Raw genomic sequence first — 20,547 nt, 5'->3', positions numbered from 1 at the left:
ACCAGTGAGGCCGGTTTGAGGTCTTTGATGATGGGGTTCTCTCTGACTGACAGGTGGAGCTGGTAGCCGCTGAGCAGGAGCCGATGGTTGATGGAGTCTCCCACCAGGTGGATGCTGGCTCCCATGACGAACGTGATGATGCAGAGGTAGACCGCCGAGCGAGGCAGCGCCCTGGGGCTGCGCTCTATCAGCTGGATGGAGCAGCAACACACACATTCTGTAAATATCCCACCATCTGTGTCTTAAGCGAAATTATCAATTGTTTTGGTCTCATCATTTTGAAATAATTAGGTCAACTGAAAATATGCATAAAAACAAGTAATATTTTTTGTTTCACAATAAATTAACCTCCATTCCTTCAAAAGAAAAAGCATGTGGCTTTATTTATTTCATTTATGCTTTGCAGTTATTATCAGTCCTGTGGTGTGGCAGACTGCAGATAATCAGAAATGAATTTCACGTCTCTGTTGATGCATGAATGAACTTCAGTGTTGTGCCTTTAAAAGCAGGTCTGTCACTTTTGGCTGCCTTGTTTCTTCGTGTCAATTTAGCTTTAGAAAAAGTGGCAACAGGAAAAAAATGCCCCAGATCGATGATATTTTGATTCTAAAGTCAACTGAAGCAAACTAAAATGGATATGTATCAGCTATATAGGCAGCTTAGTTACAGGAGCAGCTTTAATCAGCTGACATAATGTAACATGTCGGATAACCGTCTCATACTGTAAAGCTTATAATCAATTGGCATCGTGATTGTATGCAATTGATGGACAGGATCAAAAGGTTTTCAATTACAAGCTAATCATATCCAACACTGAAAGAACAAAGGACTATATTGTTGAGCCGGAATGGGAAATTAGTTTACTACATGTATACAATATCAGTGTAAAACTAGGAGAGATTTTTTTTAGATGAATATAAATCATTACATCTGTGTGACCATTGCATGTTATCAGTGTAAAAGTGTTTAATATACAAAGGCTACAAACAGTGTCTCTCCACTGTTTCTTATTCACAGTCATGTCATTTCCCTGCAGGGATAAAACAAGAGTGCAAAGGTAACACACAGCGAACCTATCACTGCCAGAAACCCTGTTGGAAATGTAGGTGATTTAGCATAATTAATATGCAACCGTAAATGTCATTCATAATTGGCACCTCAGGTTAACTAGCTCCTGCTGTATATGTGAAGCTGTGTCATAGAGCAACAGGTTATGGAGAAAACGTTTTTCTAATTTGTTTCATATACATTTAAGCCTGATTTGAAATTAAAGCTATTACCTTGCATTTTAATTAGACCTTAAAGATTAATGAGGCTGTTTACATGTTTTATTCTGGTGGTTACCATAGTGGGCCTGATTATTAGGGATGCACGATATTGGTTTTTTGAAACCGATACCGATAACTTCCTGCTTCTCAAGACCGATACCGATAACCGATAATAAAAAAAATGTTACGCCTGTGGTGACACGTTATTGGACATAATTCACCTTGCTTATTGTGTTGCCACACAGACCCTTTAGTGGGGAACACCTGTAGCTTTAGCTGCCATTCCTGCTAGCTCATCAGGCAGAGCAGTGCATGTGTTAACCTCTCTGAAAGGAATGGATAATAAAGATTGGAACTCCATTCTTAATACACCGCCTCCGACTCTCTTTTCACGGCACTACACGCCACTAATTATTTTAACGCGATTAACGCATGTGTATTTTTTTTCCTTGGCCGCCCCGTAGTTTCAGAGCGCATCGAGTTTAAAATACCATCTACAAGCTGATGCTGACAGCCCCGCTCCTGTCGCCCGCTTGTGGCAGACCACACTTCCACGCTCACCGGCAGGCACCGACTGGCCATCTGGAGCACCGGGAGGGTGTGTGTATGTGTGACCCGAGCGAGCGAGAGAGAGACCTTACGTGCATTGTTGTTGTTCGCATCTGGTGCTAGCTAGCTGCGCTAACGGATATACGGAGCTGTTTAAATGAAAACAGAGGAGCGACATTTCGCCACAACTGCGCCGAGCACTTGACTTTATGCAGGAAGCCAGACATTGTACGAAAAGTCAGCACACTCAGCACGGATAGTGCGCAACATGATTGCAGCGTCCAGGCAGCTCCGGTTCGAGCATATGCCTTGAGTTGCACATAGCTCCAACGCCCATACCACCGACGACATGTTGTTTACTGTCCTGGCTTCACGGCCGCACACCATTTACGTCACAGCCAGGCATGAGTTAGGGAGCGCTGGATTTGTGAAGAACCCCCCTCTTCCTAAACCACTAATACCACAGTACTGGCAAAACGGGAGGAGCCGAGTGAAAAACAAGCGCCCCTCATCCCAATCCACCCACACCGCAGTATTTTTTTCTTTTTTTTACCCAAAAAATATATTGTATATTATCGGGGCTATTAATACTGGTATCGGGTTTATCGGGATGACGTCATAATTCCTAATATCGGACCAATAATTATCGGGCCGATAATTATCGTGCATCCCTACTGATTATACAAATGTATGGGCTAGGAATGTGTGTGTAATCATGTTTGATGATATGGAAAATAACATATTTTAATCATTTAATTAACAATTATATACTTATTTTGCACGTAGTTCTTGTCTCCTTAGACCCCCTCATTACCATGGATCCCAGTCTCAGATTAATGTACCCTAACGAGGGTCCACAATAATATAATATTCTATGTTTTTACATTTCTTCAACAAGTCTTAAATGAATATAATTTGTATTAATATTATTCACAATCATCAAAGCAATCGTGTTAACACTTACCTTGAGCATTAGGAATGGTGTTATGACGTTGTAGGCCATGTGGAAGTAGTCCCCAGCACTGGGCTTGTTCAGGGGAAACCACTCCAGAGGAAGGAAAATCTAATTCATAAGATAACAAGAGGTTATTTGGTGTTTTGCCTCATGATACATGGAGTAAATATATATATTTTTTCACATTTAAAACTTCATTAGGGAAGTGAAAGACGCATTGATCTTCTTTACCATGACAATAGGTCTTCCAAAGTCCAGTATCCAGTTCTGCAGAGTCAGGCAGAACCACAGGTCAAAGTGGAAGTTCCTTCTCTGATGTGGCACATTGTCCTTCAATCCACAAGGAGCGCTGTTGAAATACATTTTCAATGATTGGGAATTGTGATAAAACAACGTTACAAACGAAAGGGCACAACAGAAGTTGAGCGTTTGATAGACATGTCGGGATTACTGTAGTATAGTAAGGTTTACTATAAGGTTTGTCTATAACTTAAAAGTGAAAAAATACTTTGTACATTGTTCACTTATATATATTCTAGAAGGCCATGGTAGTGTAACAAAAAAGGGGAAATGGGAGAATTGCACAACATCCTGATGTATATAAATGCAACCATCCATGATTTGTGCCATTCTATTGTGGGCTATTTTGCCTTTATTCCTGCTGTCTGAAAATATGAAATCACAGCTATTAATGTTTGGACCATTGGCTGACCTCTTCACCTTTAGTGCTTTGTGTGCATCTATGCAATTTCCTATTGCACGCTGAGCTAAGTCACCATACGTATGGTTTGGACAAAAAAAGGCTGAATGTGGCTGAATATGGGTCCTCCTTGAACCCTGTCTGTCAGGATGCAAAAGGAACATTGGCTGTTTGAACAAATAAGAAAAATAGTCGAGACTAGAAGAGTTGTCGAACTGCATGTCATGACCGACCATGCATTTAAAAGGGCATTGTGTAGTTGTTCTGGTATTCAGCAGTGAGGCTGCAGATGCAACCAACGTAATACACCTCCTGTATGGAAGATGAACCTGTTCACATCGCTCTGTGTAGATATGAAGAGCTCATCTAACGGAATGAAAACACAAACTTTTTTTATTCTAGTGTGATAATACAATAATATATATAAGACACCATTTCTGCTCATCAGGTGCCCACTAAATACTACTAACTGACCCTTTTCAGAAACTGGTTGTGAAATTAAAAACATTATCAACCAAGCCACACAGTCTTCGAACAACTGAAGTGCAAGAGACACTTTTCTGCCTCCAGCAATTGGTTTCAGTTCCATGGTTACTTTCACTTATATAGTGAAATCCACCTGTTTGTAAAATATTTCTATATAGACAAGAAAATGTTATCTAATACATGAGTGCCCTTTTTGGGGCATTGTCTTTAAGTGTTGTCTTTATTTTCTCTGTCAAAGAGGTTATGTTTTCTGGTTCGGTTGTTCGACTGCTTGCAGGGTTATATCACCTACTGCCCCGTTTTCATAAAACTTGGTCAAAGGCCATGAGCCAAGAACGAAGCCACAACATTTGGAGCAGATCTGAATAATGTGTGGGATAAACAAATGATTTGCCGATTTGGTTACCTTAGCATTTGGCCTTGGCAAAGGTCTGCTGCACTCCCTGTGTCCCTTTTAGTTTTGAGCTGTTTGTAATTTTGAATGTAAATACAATTACTAAATTGACAGCTAGTTTATATTCTTTTGTGCATGATATTTACTTATGACATAAGGTCTGATAACAACATGAGTTATGCTGTACCGTATTTAGTCTAGCTTTTGTTTTTTGGTATCTCAACCATGATCTCGACTTGTTCTGATTTCATGATTGGATTTGTTGACTTCCTGTTCAATTCTTGAAGGCAAACTGATGTCCTTAGGCCAGGGTTGCCAACTCTCACGCATCTGGCCTGTGACACACGCTTTCACTCTCAATCTCACGCTCTGCAAACTATTGTCACGCCAAAAACAAGATGAACCGGCGATCGTTTTTGGTTGGTTATTTACAATGTTGAGTTGACAGCTGCTCAAGCTGTCGACCCGCTCCCTCCCCGCCCCCACCACTCTTAACAACGTTAACAGACAGCAGAGCAGTGGGAGCCGGTTGGTCAATCCCCGACCCGTATTGCGAAGATCTAAGATCCAGTAGAAATGATAAAAAGAGAGTGTGTTAATTAATATATTTGGCAGTTTGGAGTAAGGCTGTAGATTTGTTTGTGTGTGTGTGTTTCATGTATAGGCCTCTCACGGTAATTAATTTTGTTGGATACATTTTCCCGGAAATTATTGCGATAAACGATAATATTGTCGGCACCGTTGTATGACCATTTTAGACCACTGACATAATGATAATATATTCAAGTACATCCTTTCAAACTGCTAGTCACATCCTCATGTACATGGAAATGTATCAAGTTCATTTTATTTATCATACGATAAGTCAATTATTTGCTTATCGCGACAGGCACACAATAAAACAGTGGAAACAAACATGTGTTTGACTTTCATTAGTGAATGAAACTTTGTGCCGTTTATAGTCTGTGTCCAATATTGTGTATTTGTATATATTGTATATCCTATATATGCTAAAGTCCCGCTACTGACATGATAGCAGTCATTAGTGTGCATATGCAGGGCCGCCCCTCCCTACAGGCCAATCACGCAGGCTGCATGGGGCCCCGCCTTGCGCAGGGGGCCCCGCCCACAGGGCCTCAGCTGCTGTGCGCAGTTCTCCGCTCAGTTCTCCGCTCACCCCCCGCGAGAGTGAGAGGTGAGAAGGGGAGCACGTCTGTAACCCGACACCGTTGCAATGAATCGACATCTGACCAATCACGGCTTTGATACGGCCACTATTGCAGGTGAAGAGATGTCGGTGAAATTATTGTATGAGTCAAATGTACAACTTGCGAATGTTGTATAAGTCAAATTGCCAATTGCCATATTAAAACATCAGCTGCAATTCACGACATGAAGAAGGCAGTCTCTGCATAGCATATAGGCTAATGGAGATGCAGTTATTTCCAGCATTCTTTATTTAACATTCATTCAAGTATGTTATGCCTTTTATCTGCTAATGTACAGGAGGAAGAGTGATACACTGTCTGTCTAGTTGGCTTACATAACAGTTAAAGTTTACAGCTTAAAAAACATGGAGCATTTTTCCCCCTTTTATTCATTTTTATGTCAATTTGCACATTTCATGGTGACGCTCAGCCTCTCCCTTAACTCCTAACAGTCATCATCATGTCAACCACAACACAGAGAAATGTGTGTGTAGTTGTTGATACATTGCTGACAGAGGGAACTACGTTTGAATACAGATTTAAGAAATATCAGTTTTTGAGCATGTCATAAGCATGTTTTGTCTTGACTATATTACAACTATATTATAATAAAATAATATAGTATTTATATTATTGAATTGATTATGATTATGATTATGATTATTATTAGAAGTAGTTTATTTGCATTCATTATATTTTAATCTTTTTAAGGCTAGTATTTGGCAGGAAATACAGACGTACCTGCACATTTAGCATTTACCTCACTGTATACAAAAGTAACTGTGTTGATACTAATAATAAACAGGAATTATATTTGCAAAGTAGTTTGTTTCCAAATAAATTTGTTTCACTCCTGTCGGTAGCAGGGGGGGGCCTCATCTCACAATGTCGCTTGGGGCCCCAAGTTGGCCAGGGGCGGCCCTGTGCATATGTGTAATTAAACGCATGATATCAAAATCTCACTCCAGCCAGGTACCCAAAGTTGGCAACCCTGCCTTAGGCTTTATAAATAACTTTTCCATGGAGTTTGTTTTATGTTCAGTTGTTTGGCCTGTCAACAGGATAATGGAAAATCTACTGACATTATTATCATTAAACTTGCCCGAAGGGTGTAGCATGAGCCAAGGAAGAGCCCATTTCATGTTGGATCTTATCCACGCAATGTTTACAGCTGTGAAACGATGGTCTTCATGTGCCTTTCTAGTTCCAATTGTGTTTACATGTATGCATACCATGGTTATTTGGCCAAATAATAAAATACAGTTATGTGCAACAGTAGGCTAGTACTGAGTTGAGTTGGTTGAGTCATGTAGGACCAGCAGTGGAAAAGGGCAAAGACTGACTGAGACAAGCGGAAGGCACGGTTAACCACAAGCTCCTCCAGCCGCAGCTATCTATTTATATCTGTCACATGCAACCGAGTGTTGTTATGCAGTCCTTGTTTAACAAACAGCTACAAGACTTTACAGAAACAAGTTTTTTTTAAAAACTATTTATGATGTTAACCCTAATTCGCGTCAGCAACCAGCGGATCTGCTCCTGCTCGCTCTCACTTACTTTAAATGCATTCTCCATATTTGGTTTCTGGACAGATGCAGACAAGCAGCAGCAGAGCGGATTGTGAGTTGTTATCGCAAACAAGAGGTTACAAATCATGTTCTTTCTTAATATCGATTATATAGTTGCTTGCTTCATTCTTTAACCAGCCCTTCACTAAAAAAAACACGGCTAAAAAGGTAACACTTTCGTCAGCTTAATGTAAAGTGTACAAACCTAGTTTGTGTTTTCTCTTTTAAATCGTTGCTGCGACGTTTTCTTGCAGACATTTTCGCTTTATGTTAGCGAGTGTTGATCCAAATAACGGTACTCCCGTGCTGTGGTCTAAAAGGATGTAAAATTAACGCTATTAAATTATAGTAAACACATTTCTGTCAAAACTCATCTTCACTTCCGTGTTGGAGCATTGTTCCCGCCCTTCGGTCCCGCCTTCTCCACCAATCAAACCGCAGCACAGGAGCTACACGTGAATTGTGGTAAAGTGAAATGATAGGTAGGCAAACTCAACCCTTGTAACAATAACACAAACAATTAACATAATGTTCGTCTTTGCTAAAGTTTTATAATATAGGACTTTGAGTGTACTGGAATAAATATATAATTGTTCTGTGCTTACTTATAACCAAATAAGATGCATGAAATGAATTTAGTATTATATTATCCTTAAAACATGTATTTGCCTTTGTGTACATGGTTCTCATTATGGGGTTTAAATTATTAATCTGCTTGTTTTCCATGTTTCACTGTCAACGAAACATCAAGCATACTGTATCAGACATTACACTGACAATATGATATATATTTGTTTATTAATGTGGAACCTGTATTGTACAAAATATCACAGTATTACCCGAGAGTACTGCTCCACATCCCCATAAGTCTTATTAAAATATCCTTATCCAAACGAAACGTAGAGAATCAGTCCTGGTTTTCAACAGTGTATTTATATTTATGTGTGTTATCATGCTTTTTTATTCTAGAGTTGGTTGTATATTTGTTTCTAATCTGGCCATATGGATGAGGCATGGATTTGCCTCCAAACCAATTTAATTGTTGCATCATATTGTTCATTGTTTTTTATATAGACATTTTTTAAATAACGAATTTCAAAAATGAGATACTAGAGTAGTTCTTCAAAAAACTCCATTCAAGTTTCAATACACAGTTGTAATTGTGTTAACTGACCAGAAGATGTCACCATTTTCTACAAAACGCCTAATTGTTGTAGATGTACAACTATGATGCTGTACAACTTTTTCTGCATCCCTGTGCATAATCTTCCATCAAGTCTTCAAACACATTTTTTGAAGTAAGACAATGATGCACGTAAAAGCAGATATTGGGGCTATTGATTTTTTATAATGAGTCAAAAACATACTTTTGTAACAAAAATATATTGAGTTAAAATCTACATCATTGTACATTTTTAAACATGGCTAGTCTGAGTGGTATCCTCTATCAGTAGGTCAATCTGTGAGACAAACTGCTGTGGACAGATACTTGATGTTGCCTACAACAAATCATGGCTGTCCTGTCAAACAGCAGCTAGAAGGAGGAGTTATTTAATGCATGCACACACACACACACACACACACACACACACACACACACACACACACACACACACACACACACACACACACACACACACACACACACACACACACACACAACACACACACACACACACACACACACACACACACACACACACACACACACACACACACACACACACACACACACACACACACACACACACACACACACACACACACACACACTGTATTCTCCGGTTCCCGTCAGGTTCGGCTCAGAGAAGGACTGAGGGATTAGTCTGTTCTCACTCCTCGCTCGGTTCAACATGGACTCAGTGCATTTTCTGCTCTTCCTCGCAGTCAGCGCCTTCACTGTGAAAGGTAGGCTGTCAATGTGTGCTTCAATTGCAAATTAACTCTTTTTTTGGGACGTGTTGTTGTTGCGTTGCATGTTATTAATTCATCATAATCATAATTACATAGCTTAACTGTTGTGCCAAATACTGAGTTTAAGTGACATTAGAATCAGAAAGAATCAGATATATTTTATTCGTCTAACAATACATAAAAAGCACTACATTTACATCGTTAAAGCCAGTCTAGAGAAAGGCAAAACTGAGATGAGTAGAGTGACTTATTAAAAAAAGAGTCAATTACACGTTAATACAAATATGATCAGATAAGTACACACCCATGATATCAATGAAGTATAAGCATTATAAAAAAGTAAGTGATCATATGAAAGTAATTATACAGACAGTAAAATTATTATATTGTAAGAATAAATGTCTAATTGCATATAGTAGTGTTATTATCGTGATTAAATTGTATGTTTAAGCAAATTGTGTATAATGACCTCACTAGCACATTTAAATAAGACCTGGTAGAAAGTTTAATATAGAACGTTTTTTCAGCATGGACCTGCTGGTCACTGGAAATATCACACTAAATTCATTTTTCATGGACTGTTTCTTTATTAAGACCAGAGTGAAGCTGTTCTTGTTGTGCCTCTCGCATTATGTTGCAACACTTTTCCATTGCTGTGTATGAACCAGATCCCTGCCTGTGCTGTGAAAAGAAAACTAATCATAAGGCTGAATGAAATCACTCTCTGCAAATGAAAAAAGCAAAAAATCTTAAGAACCCTGTTCCTCAAATGGTTATTATCACACAAATTATTTAAGACATGCTGCGTCTCAGAATTTCGAAAATGTTCATCGACTCAGACTCTTCACTCTACACTTTATAGTTAATTGAGGCTTCCCGAGAGTCTGAAGAGGCATATAAGTCGTTTTAGTGTCTGCACGTGACGTGCATATCTAAATGTCCAGGCATATGTGGTACTTTAATCCCTTGCCCATCTCTTTGATATTATTAAGGCTGTTCAATCTGATATAAAGTTAGAAAGGCGATACTTTTTTTTTTATGACCACAAATCAGCAACATTATGTCAACAATGTCTCAGAAATGTTCCTTTTGTGGTCTGATAGCCAGTAATGTCCTGGATTGTGTGGCAGAAAAATCGTAGGACAAAAACACACATTGATGTCATCTTGCTAGACTTCATGATGAAATTTGATTACGGCTGGTGGGGTTCGGAGGGGGCAGCTACCGGGTTGGATAAAAGGCATAGTGTCATGGACAAAGACACACTTTCAGCTAATCTTTCAGTCTTTCTTTTATTTTATGAAATAACCGGATGCAACACAAGGCAGAGGAATGGGGAGAAGCCTAAAGTTCTCTGCCAAATCATTGGGATAATGTGCTTCTCATAGGTAGTTTAGGATAATTGGGTTGTGGCCATTAGTGAAGTGAATAAATGCTGTAATGATGATGATGTAAAATGGGGGTGAAATGTTTCTTTGTCTCAAACTCATCGTTGAACATAAAGTATAATGGGTAACACTTCCTCTTGCCCAACAACGACTTCACCCATGTTATATTCTTTGTTGAGTTTTGTGCTTATATTATCCAAATGTTTCGGATCATTTTTAACCCAAGATGAATCCTTAATTGTAATCAAGTTAACCATCTATTTCATTCCGTTGCATGCATAGACTGCAGTTTTTTGTTGTTGTTGTTTTGTAATTCTCTGTCAAAGCGTCTTTGAGTTTCCTGAAAAGCGCTATACAAGTCTCATGTAGTATTATTATTCCTGTGATAGCAACATATTTGTAATGTCCTCGCATGTGTCAGAGTTATTAGGTGTTCTTACAAGCTTTCATAAATTACATTTGTATCCACTTTATCTAACTCAACAAAGTATTTTAGCCATTGGACTTTAATCAAACGCTTGTAGCCCCTCTCTCCATTGTATGACAGGGTAACATTGAATCTTTTTGCTTATTGAGTGTTTAACCGGTTTCCATCATCAGGGCTGACTGCAATGACAACCTCCCATGATCTACGACTTCACAACACCACCAAACTATTTTGTTATTGTTTTGAGTGAGAGGCCCATTGTGGCAAGTGGTAATGATCTAATGTTTAATTTGGGCTACCCTTATCACAACACATCTTACCTGCACAATAGCTGTTAAGTCCCACCCCCTGTTATAACACGTAACCCTGAACTATTAAAGCTTCACTCAATATATGGTTGGGAACTGTCAGGAATTTTGACTTAATAGCTAAATATCCTACAGGTTATGAAAGTATTCACCAAAATAAAATATTACACTAACAGCATACATACACTATAAAGACAAAAGTATTGGGACACTCCTCTTAATCATTGAATTCAGGTGTTTCATTCAGTCCCATTGCCATAGGTATACAATCAAGCACCTATGCAGTCTGCCTTTACAAACATTTGTGAAAGATTGGGTTGTAAAAAGCTCACTGAATTCGAACGTGGTATTGTAATAGGATGTCAACATTACAAAAAGTCAGTTCGTGAAATGTCTTCTCCCCTAGATATTCCACAATCAACTGTAAGTGGTATTAGTGCAAAGTGGAAACGTTTAGGAACCACAGACACAGTCCAAATCTTGACCAGAAGAGTTGAAGCTGCTAAGGGGTGACCAACGTCATATGAATGCCTAAGAATTTGGAATGGGATATCATAACAGCTCCTGTAGGTGTAAGGTGTAGGTGGTCCAATACTTTTGTCTATATAGTGTATGTGTTAGTGAAGTGTAGCACTCAGATACACTTAGTCCTTTTTTGTTAAGTAATTGTTAAGGTACATTACTGTCCTGGATTCTCTGTCTTTTGTAGTTTCTCTTCAGGGGGCAGAGCAGCACAAACTGTACCATGACCTGATGTCTAACTACAACCCACTGGTGAGACCAGTCGACAATGACTCGCAGTCTCTCACTGTTCACTTCGGCTTAACCCTCAGGCAGATCATGGATGTGGTATGTTAATAATGACTCTTCACATATATCACTAAGCATACATATGGGCAAGGTGGTCTTATGCTTGTATAGAGATTGTTTCCTTTACTTCACAGCTAAAAATCAACTCTCATATGTAATAATGTTCACTTCTCCAATATTGGTAAAGTCAAAACTAGCAGGTATTTGTTTGTTTCCAATTATCTTCCATTCACATTCATTCTTTTTGGATCATTTAAGTCTAATGTGATCGTCTTTGCATCTAATGTTGCAGCTTTACAGTCAATACCTTCTCTGTACCCAAGGCTCTTAGAAATTATGATTCCTCCATTGTGAAACTTAAATTGAGAGATACCTACAACGAAATACCTGAACAGTTAATATCACTTCATCATTTTTTAACAGGATGAGAAGAACCAGGTTTTGACAACCAACATTTGGCTACAACTGGTAAGCCTTTTTTCTTACAACTATAGAAACGTTTACATTCACAACCTGATGGCCACATAGTGTACTTTTTAAATGATGAATCCATGCATTTTATACTTACCCTGTTTATGTTCACAACATTTGTTTAATCACGAGTACACCCTGCTGTTTTTTGGGGGGTTATGTGACAGACTATTTATTGGATGTGACTTCTTGAAGTCCTAACAGCTGCAACAAGACTTGTCAAATGAGGCATGTTATCCCCCAAAAAACACCCATTGTGGTTCTTACATGTCCATTCTTGTAAGATTACAAAAAAAAATGTAAAATGTTAATCATTCATCTTTAGAGGTGCTGGTAGGTAAATGTCTTTACCTGTGGATGGAGCAATGCTATCTATTTTTTCTTGTTTACAGTTTTTTTCCTAAGCTATAGATAACCATGCTAGCTGTGGCCACATATTTGCTTTAGAGACTTGAAAGAAACATTGTAAATACACTGTAACTTAAACTTGAGCCTTTTAGCTGGTATTTGTTTGTGCATGTATACATAATGAATGTGCAGTTATTGCCAGATAGTTTTATTTACAAGTATTTTCCATTTCGCCACCCAGTTTCCTCACTTTCTCCTCCTTGAGATAGGGTGTATGAACGCAGCACACACATTTCCTCACAGCCGGTCCATTGTGTGACAGTGGCTCCCTGCTGCTGCACTGTCAGTAAGCTGTTTCAAGGCGGCTTGGTCTGCTTTAAATCACCCCGTCGAATCAGAGCAGCAGTCTCCCTCAATCTCTCTCACTCTCCACACCTCACACAATCGACTTTGGTACAAACACAAGATTACGCAGACAAAATTCGAAGCAGCATCTCTATAGGTGTCAAGATAGCATATGTTGCTTCTTAAAGATGTTTATCTCTGGAAGTCACTTTGTGCCATTAAAGATGGTTCTGTAAGGTTACAGAACCACACAGTACATGATCACATTGACAAATTATATCATTCCTTTAAATGTAATTGGTGTAGGCTAGCTAGTATGTCAAAAGTAGAAGCAGATGGTAAACATGTGGTTTGTGATTGAGTTTAGTATTTCTGTTAATAAGGGCAAAATGCACTTTATTATGAATTAACCAAATGATCCTTTCATATATTTTGCCCAGCCTTCATTTACGACTGACCTTTATATTTCTCCTTGCTGATAACAGCCTTTATTTGAATTCCATGATGGTTTAAGTAAATTGAAAATAAATTATAAAGGATAAGCCAAAGCCTTTTTATAATAATGCACTTCCTCAAGATGTAAAAAATCTGAGTGCAATGTTTTGGTAAAGGAGGTTCGCTTAAACAATGGGGTTTTCAGAGGGGGGGCTAAACCCCAAATCCAATGAGAAAGAATGTGAGAGTGTAGCACATGGCAGATTGAAAAGCTTTCTGTTTTTCAAAGAGTCAGACATGGTGCAAGATTCAGTATTTTACTTGTGTTTTAATGTACACACATTGTACAGTTTCACCTACTAAGGAGATTATGTTCTGTTTGATCATTTCAATGACACATATTAAAACAGTGACATTGCTCATTAGTTTGTGATCCAAGTGTTATTATGCCTCTTCACTGCATTGATATTCTGTGCACAAACTTAAATTCCACTAATGTGTCTAAATGTCAGCTGATGTTATAACCTGTAGCTCATTTATATGTATTGAAAATCACTCAAAGATGTACAATATTACATATCCATTGCTTTGTGCTTCATACAGTTTGAATAGCATGCAATTGTGGAAAATCAAAATTCCCTCGTCAGAAGTTGCTATACCTGACACAGAAATTGAACAAAATTCTTGTAGCATGTCATTGCATTATGTTACCCGTAGCTGCTGTCACATACATTTATATTACCCATTATAGTAGCTGTCGCTGCTGCTAGTACACACTAGTGGTACAGTGAATCCCAGGTCGAGCTTTCAGGCAAAGCTTTCCTAACGCAGAGCCACATACAGGTCATGTTATAGATATATGTGAAATATAAAAAAAAGTACATTATGTTTTTGCGTCCTGCAGTACTGGGATGATTTTTACCTGCGGTGGAATCCATCAGATTATCCAGGTGTGCCCAATGTGAGATTTCCTGACAATCTCATTTGGAAGCCAGACATCCTGCTGTATAACAGGTATGTATTGTAAGGAACCATTGGCTTAGAGCAGGGGTGGGCAATTATTTTTTCCATGGCCACATGAGAAATAAAAAATATTGTGGAGGGTCGGGCCAAAAGGCTGAACTCAATTCTACATAATATTAATTGTATTTCTTTATAAAAAGCAGTAAATAGCATTGTTTTGACAAGCTGGTAAGAGTATATGTTATAGTTGAGCAATGAAAAAGTGAGGTTGCCTTACAAAAAATGTAATTTATTCAATCAAATTTCCCAAAACAATGGTAAACAAAATGTGAACGTTTTTCACCATTTCTGACTCATATTAGTGAAAATGTTCAGTCGCATTCACTACAAAACACATTTTGAGTTTCATATACTGTTGGAAAGTTGTGAAAAGGTTCTTAGCATTCTTAAGACATCACAACATTGTCTTTGTGCTCCAAACATTCAGCAAGATACATCATATTGAACTGTCACTGAACTGTGATTTTGAGAAAAAGGCTTCCAAAGAAAGTGTCCCAGTTCACTGCTCGTTGGTACCTTCACATGCCTACATTTGTAGCCTAACCACCTCATTTGGTGTTTTTAAGTTCTTTTTTCTTGTTCAGTGAGAGAAATCTAGTCTCTGCTGGGCTTTAACGAGTGCATCGAAGTCAGGTTGAATGTCTGAGGTGGAGATGCGAAGCACAGCTGACAGATGATCATCAGTGAGAGAGGATCTATACCTGGATTTCATAAACTTCATCTTTGAAAATGTTTGTTCACATAGGTAGAGCCAAAGAGAACCAACATCTTCTGAGCATGTCTCCTCATGTTTGGAAAGTTCTCCTCCTCGAGAGAAGAGTAGAAATCCAGCAGAGATCCTGACTTAAAGCGCTCTACCAGTACTGCATCAGACTGCAGGTCAATGAGTTCCAGCTGAACATCACTGGGTGCATTATCCACACTAAAGGTAAAGGGAGAGGAAATCATGAGCATTTCATCCTCGATTGTTCGGAGATCTTCAAATCGCCTTGAAAACTCACCATGCAATGCTCCTAACATGGATGAGTACCTGCGGAGGTGATCAGCTGATGGTGTGACTTCTTTCAGGGTTTGCATGTGAGTGAGAGTGTTGCTCTCCAGTTGGCTTGAAAGAAACTGCATCGTTGTCATGAAAGCCTTCACCAGGCTGTGCATCTCATGAACAAAAAGGCCCTTGCCTTGCAGTTTGGTGTTCAGTTCATTCATCAGTGCAGTCACATCAACAGCAAATGCTAAATCTGCCATCCAGTCCTCATCTGAGTGCTCTGGGATGTCTTTGCCTTTCTTCTCACACAACTCTTGAATCTCTGCTTTCAGGTCCCAAACTCTTTTTAGCACTTTGCCCAGGCTGAGCCATCTGATAGCTGTGTGGTAGCCGATGTCACTATGCTCAGTCTCATGCTCCTCCAAAAGTGCAACAAACTGTCTGTGATTCAATGCCCGTGCCCTGATGAAGTTTACTATTTTAGTACCAACATCAATAACATGGTGCATTTTTAGCACTGACTTGCACAACACATGTTGGTGTATAATACAATGCAAAAATACCAATTTCTGATCTGCGTCGATTTCAGTCACTTTATCTTGCATACGTTTCAAAAGTCCAACATTTTTACCTGTAAGATTTGGACAACCGTCTGTTGTGACACCTGCCAGTCTGTCCCATTTCAGTCCCAGCGTGTTCATGCACGCATTTACCTCCGTGAACAGATCGCTCCCTGTCGTCGTCCCTTTCATCGGCCGCATTGCTGCCAGCTCCTCCGTAATCTTGAAGTCCAGCGTTATCCCACGGACAAATACGCGTAACTGCGCTGTGTCGCGGACATCACAGCTCTCGTCCAAAGCCGAGGAGATAAAGTCAAAACTTGCCACTTCATGTTGCAGCTGAAGCTCCAGATTCCCCGCAATGTCCTCGATCCTTCTCGTCACGGTTCGCCTGGACAGCCGGACTTGCTCAAATGCTTCTTTTTTTTTCAGGGCATATTAGTGCTGCAAAGTCCACTAAGCACTCTTTGACAAACTCCCCCTCTAAGAATGGCTTACTGTGTTTAGCTATTTTGTGGGATATCACAAAGCTGGTCTTGGTTGCTGCATCCTTGGATGTGTGAAGCTTGGTAAAAAAGCCTTGCTGCTTTTGCAGCTTAGCTAGCAAAGCGTTCGATGTGCGCACCCTTTCAGCATCAGTCAAGTTTTTGTATTTCTCCGCGAGTTTCGTCTCGTAATGCCGACTCAAATTGTAGTCCTTGAACACGGCGATCTTCTCCCCGCAAACTAAACACACGGCTTTACCTCCGACTTCAGTATATACTTAGCAGTCCAATTTTTGTTGAAAACCCTACATTCGGCATCTTTTTTTAGCATGAGCTGACATTTTTGAGCGCAAAAGTCGTCTTGTGACAATGATCCAATAACGCGCACGTGACGTCTTGATTTGACGTATTGCGTCATTATGTACGTGAATAAAAAACAACTTCAAAATAAAAGCATTGCAGCTTTAGTCCATGCATGAGGTAAAAATTAGAAAATATGTTTATTTTGTAATTTCTAATTAACCTTACACGGTCCGGTCAGAGTCAACCAAAGGGCCGTATTCTTTCACACACACATACGGGTATTGGGCCGAGCGCGACACCGTACTTCCGGTCTGCGCCGTTTTACGCGAGGTGCAAGCAGCCGTACACCGTCTAGGTGTTGCTAAACTTCCTGTACTGAATATCATAGTCTATTGCCTTAATCAATATCTAGTCAACTCTAAAATACCACATATGCAATGGCATGATAATATTATTGTGACAAGTGGGGTATTCACCTGGTGTTTCCAGAAATTAGACGTAGATGCAGCCAAAATCGACGAAGGCCACTGTCGTTTTTCCATACATCTGCAGGCAGTCTGTAACAACCCACACAGCTCTAGTTTACGCTGGTAACGACCTAAAGCACACCCCTCAAGTCCAGAGATGTAATCCGAAGACATGCAGCGATTTCTTCGGTCGTTAATTCAGAAAAAAAACCTACTGCGCTCTGCCTGGCTAGTTAGCTAGCTGTTTATATTTGCACTTCCAGGATATTAGCACCTCCAGGAAAATGGTGCATTTATATATATTTATATGGCGCGTGTTGCATTGTGGGTAGCTCGTGACGTCACTGTGTGTGAAAGAATGTGGCCCGGGGGCCGTACAATGCCCAGGTCTGGTTTAGAGCTTCCCTGTAATTGGATATGCATGGTGTCGGACTCAGCATGCATGCATTGTCCTCTACACAATATAATGGGGAGGATCTCAGAGGGATTATGCTATTATGGATTATGTTCTATAATTAATAACAACCATTACAATGGCACTGGCTGTGATTCTTGCACAGATTACATTATTTTTCTTAAACATAAGGGAATCAATTGTGTCAATGTTATCTTGTGTTGAAGATGTGTCATTAAGAATCACATTAGGGCCTCATGAGAACAAAATCACAACAAATAAATACTATCCCTTTGAGTGCTTACATTTCACTCTACCTGAAACATGGTTATCTACCTTTGACTGCTTGATTTGTTATGTTTACGTCTGCTGATTTCTGTCAGCAGGACTTTAAGCTCTGTGAAGTTCCCCCTTTTTCTCTTGACATTTTTGCAGATGAAACTTCCCCAGAGATGGAACGAACAGGCTTAGATTCCCTTTTTTTCATTGTTTTAATGATCAAATCCCACAAATGAAGCAGGTGGCAACTCTAAAGTTAAAATGAGCGACTCATGACTGTTTTAGTCATTTATGCTGTTTAGACGGATCCCTTGTACAATCAAACCGGAAGATACACACAAGAGAAGCTCTAAGAAATTGAACATTTTCTTTTTTTATGTTGCCATAAAAAAGCATTTCGCAACTGTTTTTTTTCCTTTTACAATAAATCAAAAATGAAATACAGTAATACAACTTTAATCCACACCAGATTCTGAAAATTCACCTCGTGTTCTGCATGAAATAAAAAGCCCTCAGAATAAAATAAATAAAATATATTCATGTGGCTAGACATGTCACTAATAAATGGCAAAGCACTTCATTTGTCATTGTCCCTCTGAGGAAAGCCTTAATTTCAGATTATTTTAATTAGATACTGCTCAAAGTTAGTCTTTTTCACTTTCAACTTCAGCTCAACCATGCTTTAAGCTCTTGGGAGTTTATTTAGGGGAAGTGAATCAGGGGGAGAATCTTAATTCTGAATAACCATCTCCAGGGACATGTTGTTGCATCTCTTCTGACTCCTCGTGTACCTGCTGCTGATAATGAGATAGAAAAATATACAAAACCAAATATCTTCTGCTCGCTGTGTGTGGCTCATCCAAATTAGTTTAGCATCTTCATGATTAAAACTGGGTCTCTCAAAGGTTACATCACTGTTTGAATTTATTAAAATGTTTTCCACTAAAGCTGCACTTTGGTTAACGCCGCAGTAAAAACTGATGTAGCTGTATGTTGTCCACAGTGCTGATGAAAGATTTGATGCTACGTTTCACACCAACATTTTGGTCAACTCCTCGGGCACCTGTTCCTACCTACCTCCAGGTAAGAGCTATTAAATCAGTCCTGACAGGTCAGTAAAAACAGATGAAAGAAAGATTCCAAATTGTAAGACTTGCTACTTGTTTTAGGAAACACATCAGACTTATATAATGGCGCTTTTCCACTGCAGGACCTAGCACGGCTTAGTGCGGTATGGTTAGGCAGGCCTTGGTAGGCCAGGCAAGACGTGAACATGTGACGATTTACCATGCTGCGAGACGTGAACATGTGACGATTTACCATGCTGCGAGATGTGAAGATGTCACGATTTACCATGCTGCGAGATGTGAAGATGTCACGATTTCGTCCCTTCAAACGTGACAGTTACACGGTATTGTTAACCCATGTTAACCAGTGGAGAAATACCCGGAAATGCCAAGCAAATGCTACCCCGACGGTCGGTTGTTATTGTCAATATTAATATAATAATTAAAAATGTTAATAGTCACACTTGATTACGCCGATTTTCTTGTTGCCCCAGCTGGTCGACACCTCTTTTAGCATAAACAAAGGCTACATTAATGTATTAAATCGATGTTAATCCATGCGTGTGGATGTGGAATTAACGGACGTGACGTTGTGCGATTGCGTTGCCAGGCAACAGCTTCGGTTCATGTTAAATTATAAACTCTTCAACTACAACCGTAGTTATATTTAAAAACATGTTCGAAGGCCTCACAAAATACTTTAATTTAAATTTAAATGTGAAGGAATGTGTGTATAACAAAATACATCCATCATAAACTAAACCGGAAACAGATGTAGGCAAGATCCTCAGCTCGATGATTGGATGGTTTAGCCGCAATGCACGCTGGGATTTGGTGTTTATGCGATGTGAAATCCGAAAACATTTTTTAAAAATAAAATACTTTATTCCGAGTGTGCTTGCTTTTCTCTTTGAAAGTCATCACATAACGGCATTGTAATACACGGTTACATATCTGCCGTAGTTCTCTATTTATAGAGCCCTGATGAGAAGACTTCTGGACAAACAGGAAAAACTGCCGCCAAAACTTAAAACGTGACGTGGATCATAAATATATCAGCAATTAAACAACATCTTACTTTTCTTTTCACACAATACGTCTCCTTGCAGTATCAACACTAATTCGGCTTTTATATTTGAACCAATTGGTAGATAGGCTGTATTTACACCATAACGGTGCACAGCTGATAGAAAGGGACACCTAGTGGTTAAAGCACGTTAATGAATTTTATTATTTTTCACAAAAATGAAACCATCAATAGCAAAAACAGAATTAACTGTCATTAGTAAACCACTCAAATAAAAAGATCATAAGTGGTTTTGTTTTACATATATTTTAAGGATAATACACTGTCTATGACACTTATAACACTTTATTAACCAGTGTCCATGTGAAGTTATCGTCATCTCT

At 39.2% G+C, this 20,547-nt stretch overlaps 3 protein-coding genes across 5 annotated transcripts in view; 1 reads left to right on the top strand and 2 right to left on the bottom strand.

Moving 5' to 3' along the window:
- The window catches only part of LOC117549325 (ceroid-lipofuscinosis neuronal protein 6-like), a 30,337-nt gene extending 22,805 nt beyond the window's left edge, over positions 1 to 7,532 (bottom strand). For both annotated transcript variants that reach the window (XM_034221137.1, XM_034221136.1), the window contains exons 1-4: positions 7,334 to 7,532; positions 3,004 to 3,121; positions 2,782 to 2,880; positions 3 to 191 (exon numbers count right to left, since the gene is read on the bottom strand). In XM_034221137.1, coding sequence (XP_034077028.1) covers positions 3 to 191; positions 2,782 to 2,880; positions 3,004 to 3,121; positions 7,334 to 7,386 — 459 coding nt within the window. In that variant the 5' untranslated portion in view covers positions 7,387 to 7,532. The remainder of the gene's footprint in view (positions 1 to 2; positions 192 to 2,781; positions 2,881 to 3,003; positions 3,122 to 7,333) is intronic.
- Positions 7,533 to 8,910: 1,378 nt separating this feature from the next.
- chrna7a (cholinergic receptor, nicotinic, alpha 7a (neuronal)) overlaps positions 8,911 to 20,547 on the top strand; it is a 33,979-nt gene continuing 22,342 nt past the window's right edge. The window contains exons 1-5 of one of the 2 annotated variants that reach the window (XM_034221131.1): positions 8,911 to 9,036; positions 11,875 to 12,014; positions 12,399 to 12,443; positions 14,479 to 14,588; positions 19,074 to 19,153. In XM_034221131.1, the coding sequence (XP_034077022.1) occupies positions 8,982 to 9,036; positions 11,875 to 12,014; positions 12,399 to 12,443; positions 14,479 to 14,588; positions 19,074 to 19,153 (430 nt within the window). In that variant the 5' untranslated portion in view covers positions 8,911 to 8,981. Of the gene's footprint in view, positions 9,037 to 11,874; positions 12,015 to 12,398; positions 12,444 to 14,268; positions 14,589 to 19,073; positions 19,154 to 20,547 lie in introns of those variants that run through there. The other variant, XM_034221132.1, reaches the window with a different exon arrangement.
- On the bottom strand, positions 14,000 to 17,045 carry LOC117549324 (general transcription factor II-I repeat domain-containing protein 2B-like). The gene is made up of 2 exons (XM_034221135.1): positions 15,599 to 17,045; positions 14,000 to 15,519 (listed from the first exon to the last, which is right to left on the bottom strand). Exons 1-2 carry the CDS (start codon positions 16,341 to 16,343, stop codon positions 15,452 to 15,454), a joined length of 813 nt encoding a protein of 270 aa, XP_034077026.1. The 5' UTR covers positions 16,344 to 17,045; the 3' UTR covers positions 14,000 to 15,451.

Source organism: Gymnodraco acuticeps, unplaced genomic scaffold, assembly GCF_902827175.1.
Source record: "Gymnodraco acuticeps unplaced genomic scaffold, fGymAcu1.1, whole genome shotgun sequence".
Lineage (NCBI taxonomy): Eukaryota > Metazoa > Chordata > Actinopteri > Perciformes > Bathydraconidae > Gymnodraco > Gymnodraco acuticeps.
The sequence above is the reverse complement of the archived record's forward strand: the minus strand, read 5'-3'. Positions and strand labels throughout refer to the sequence as shown.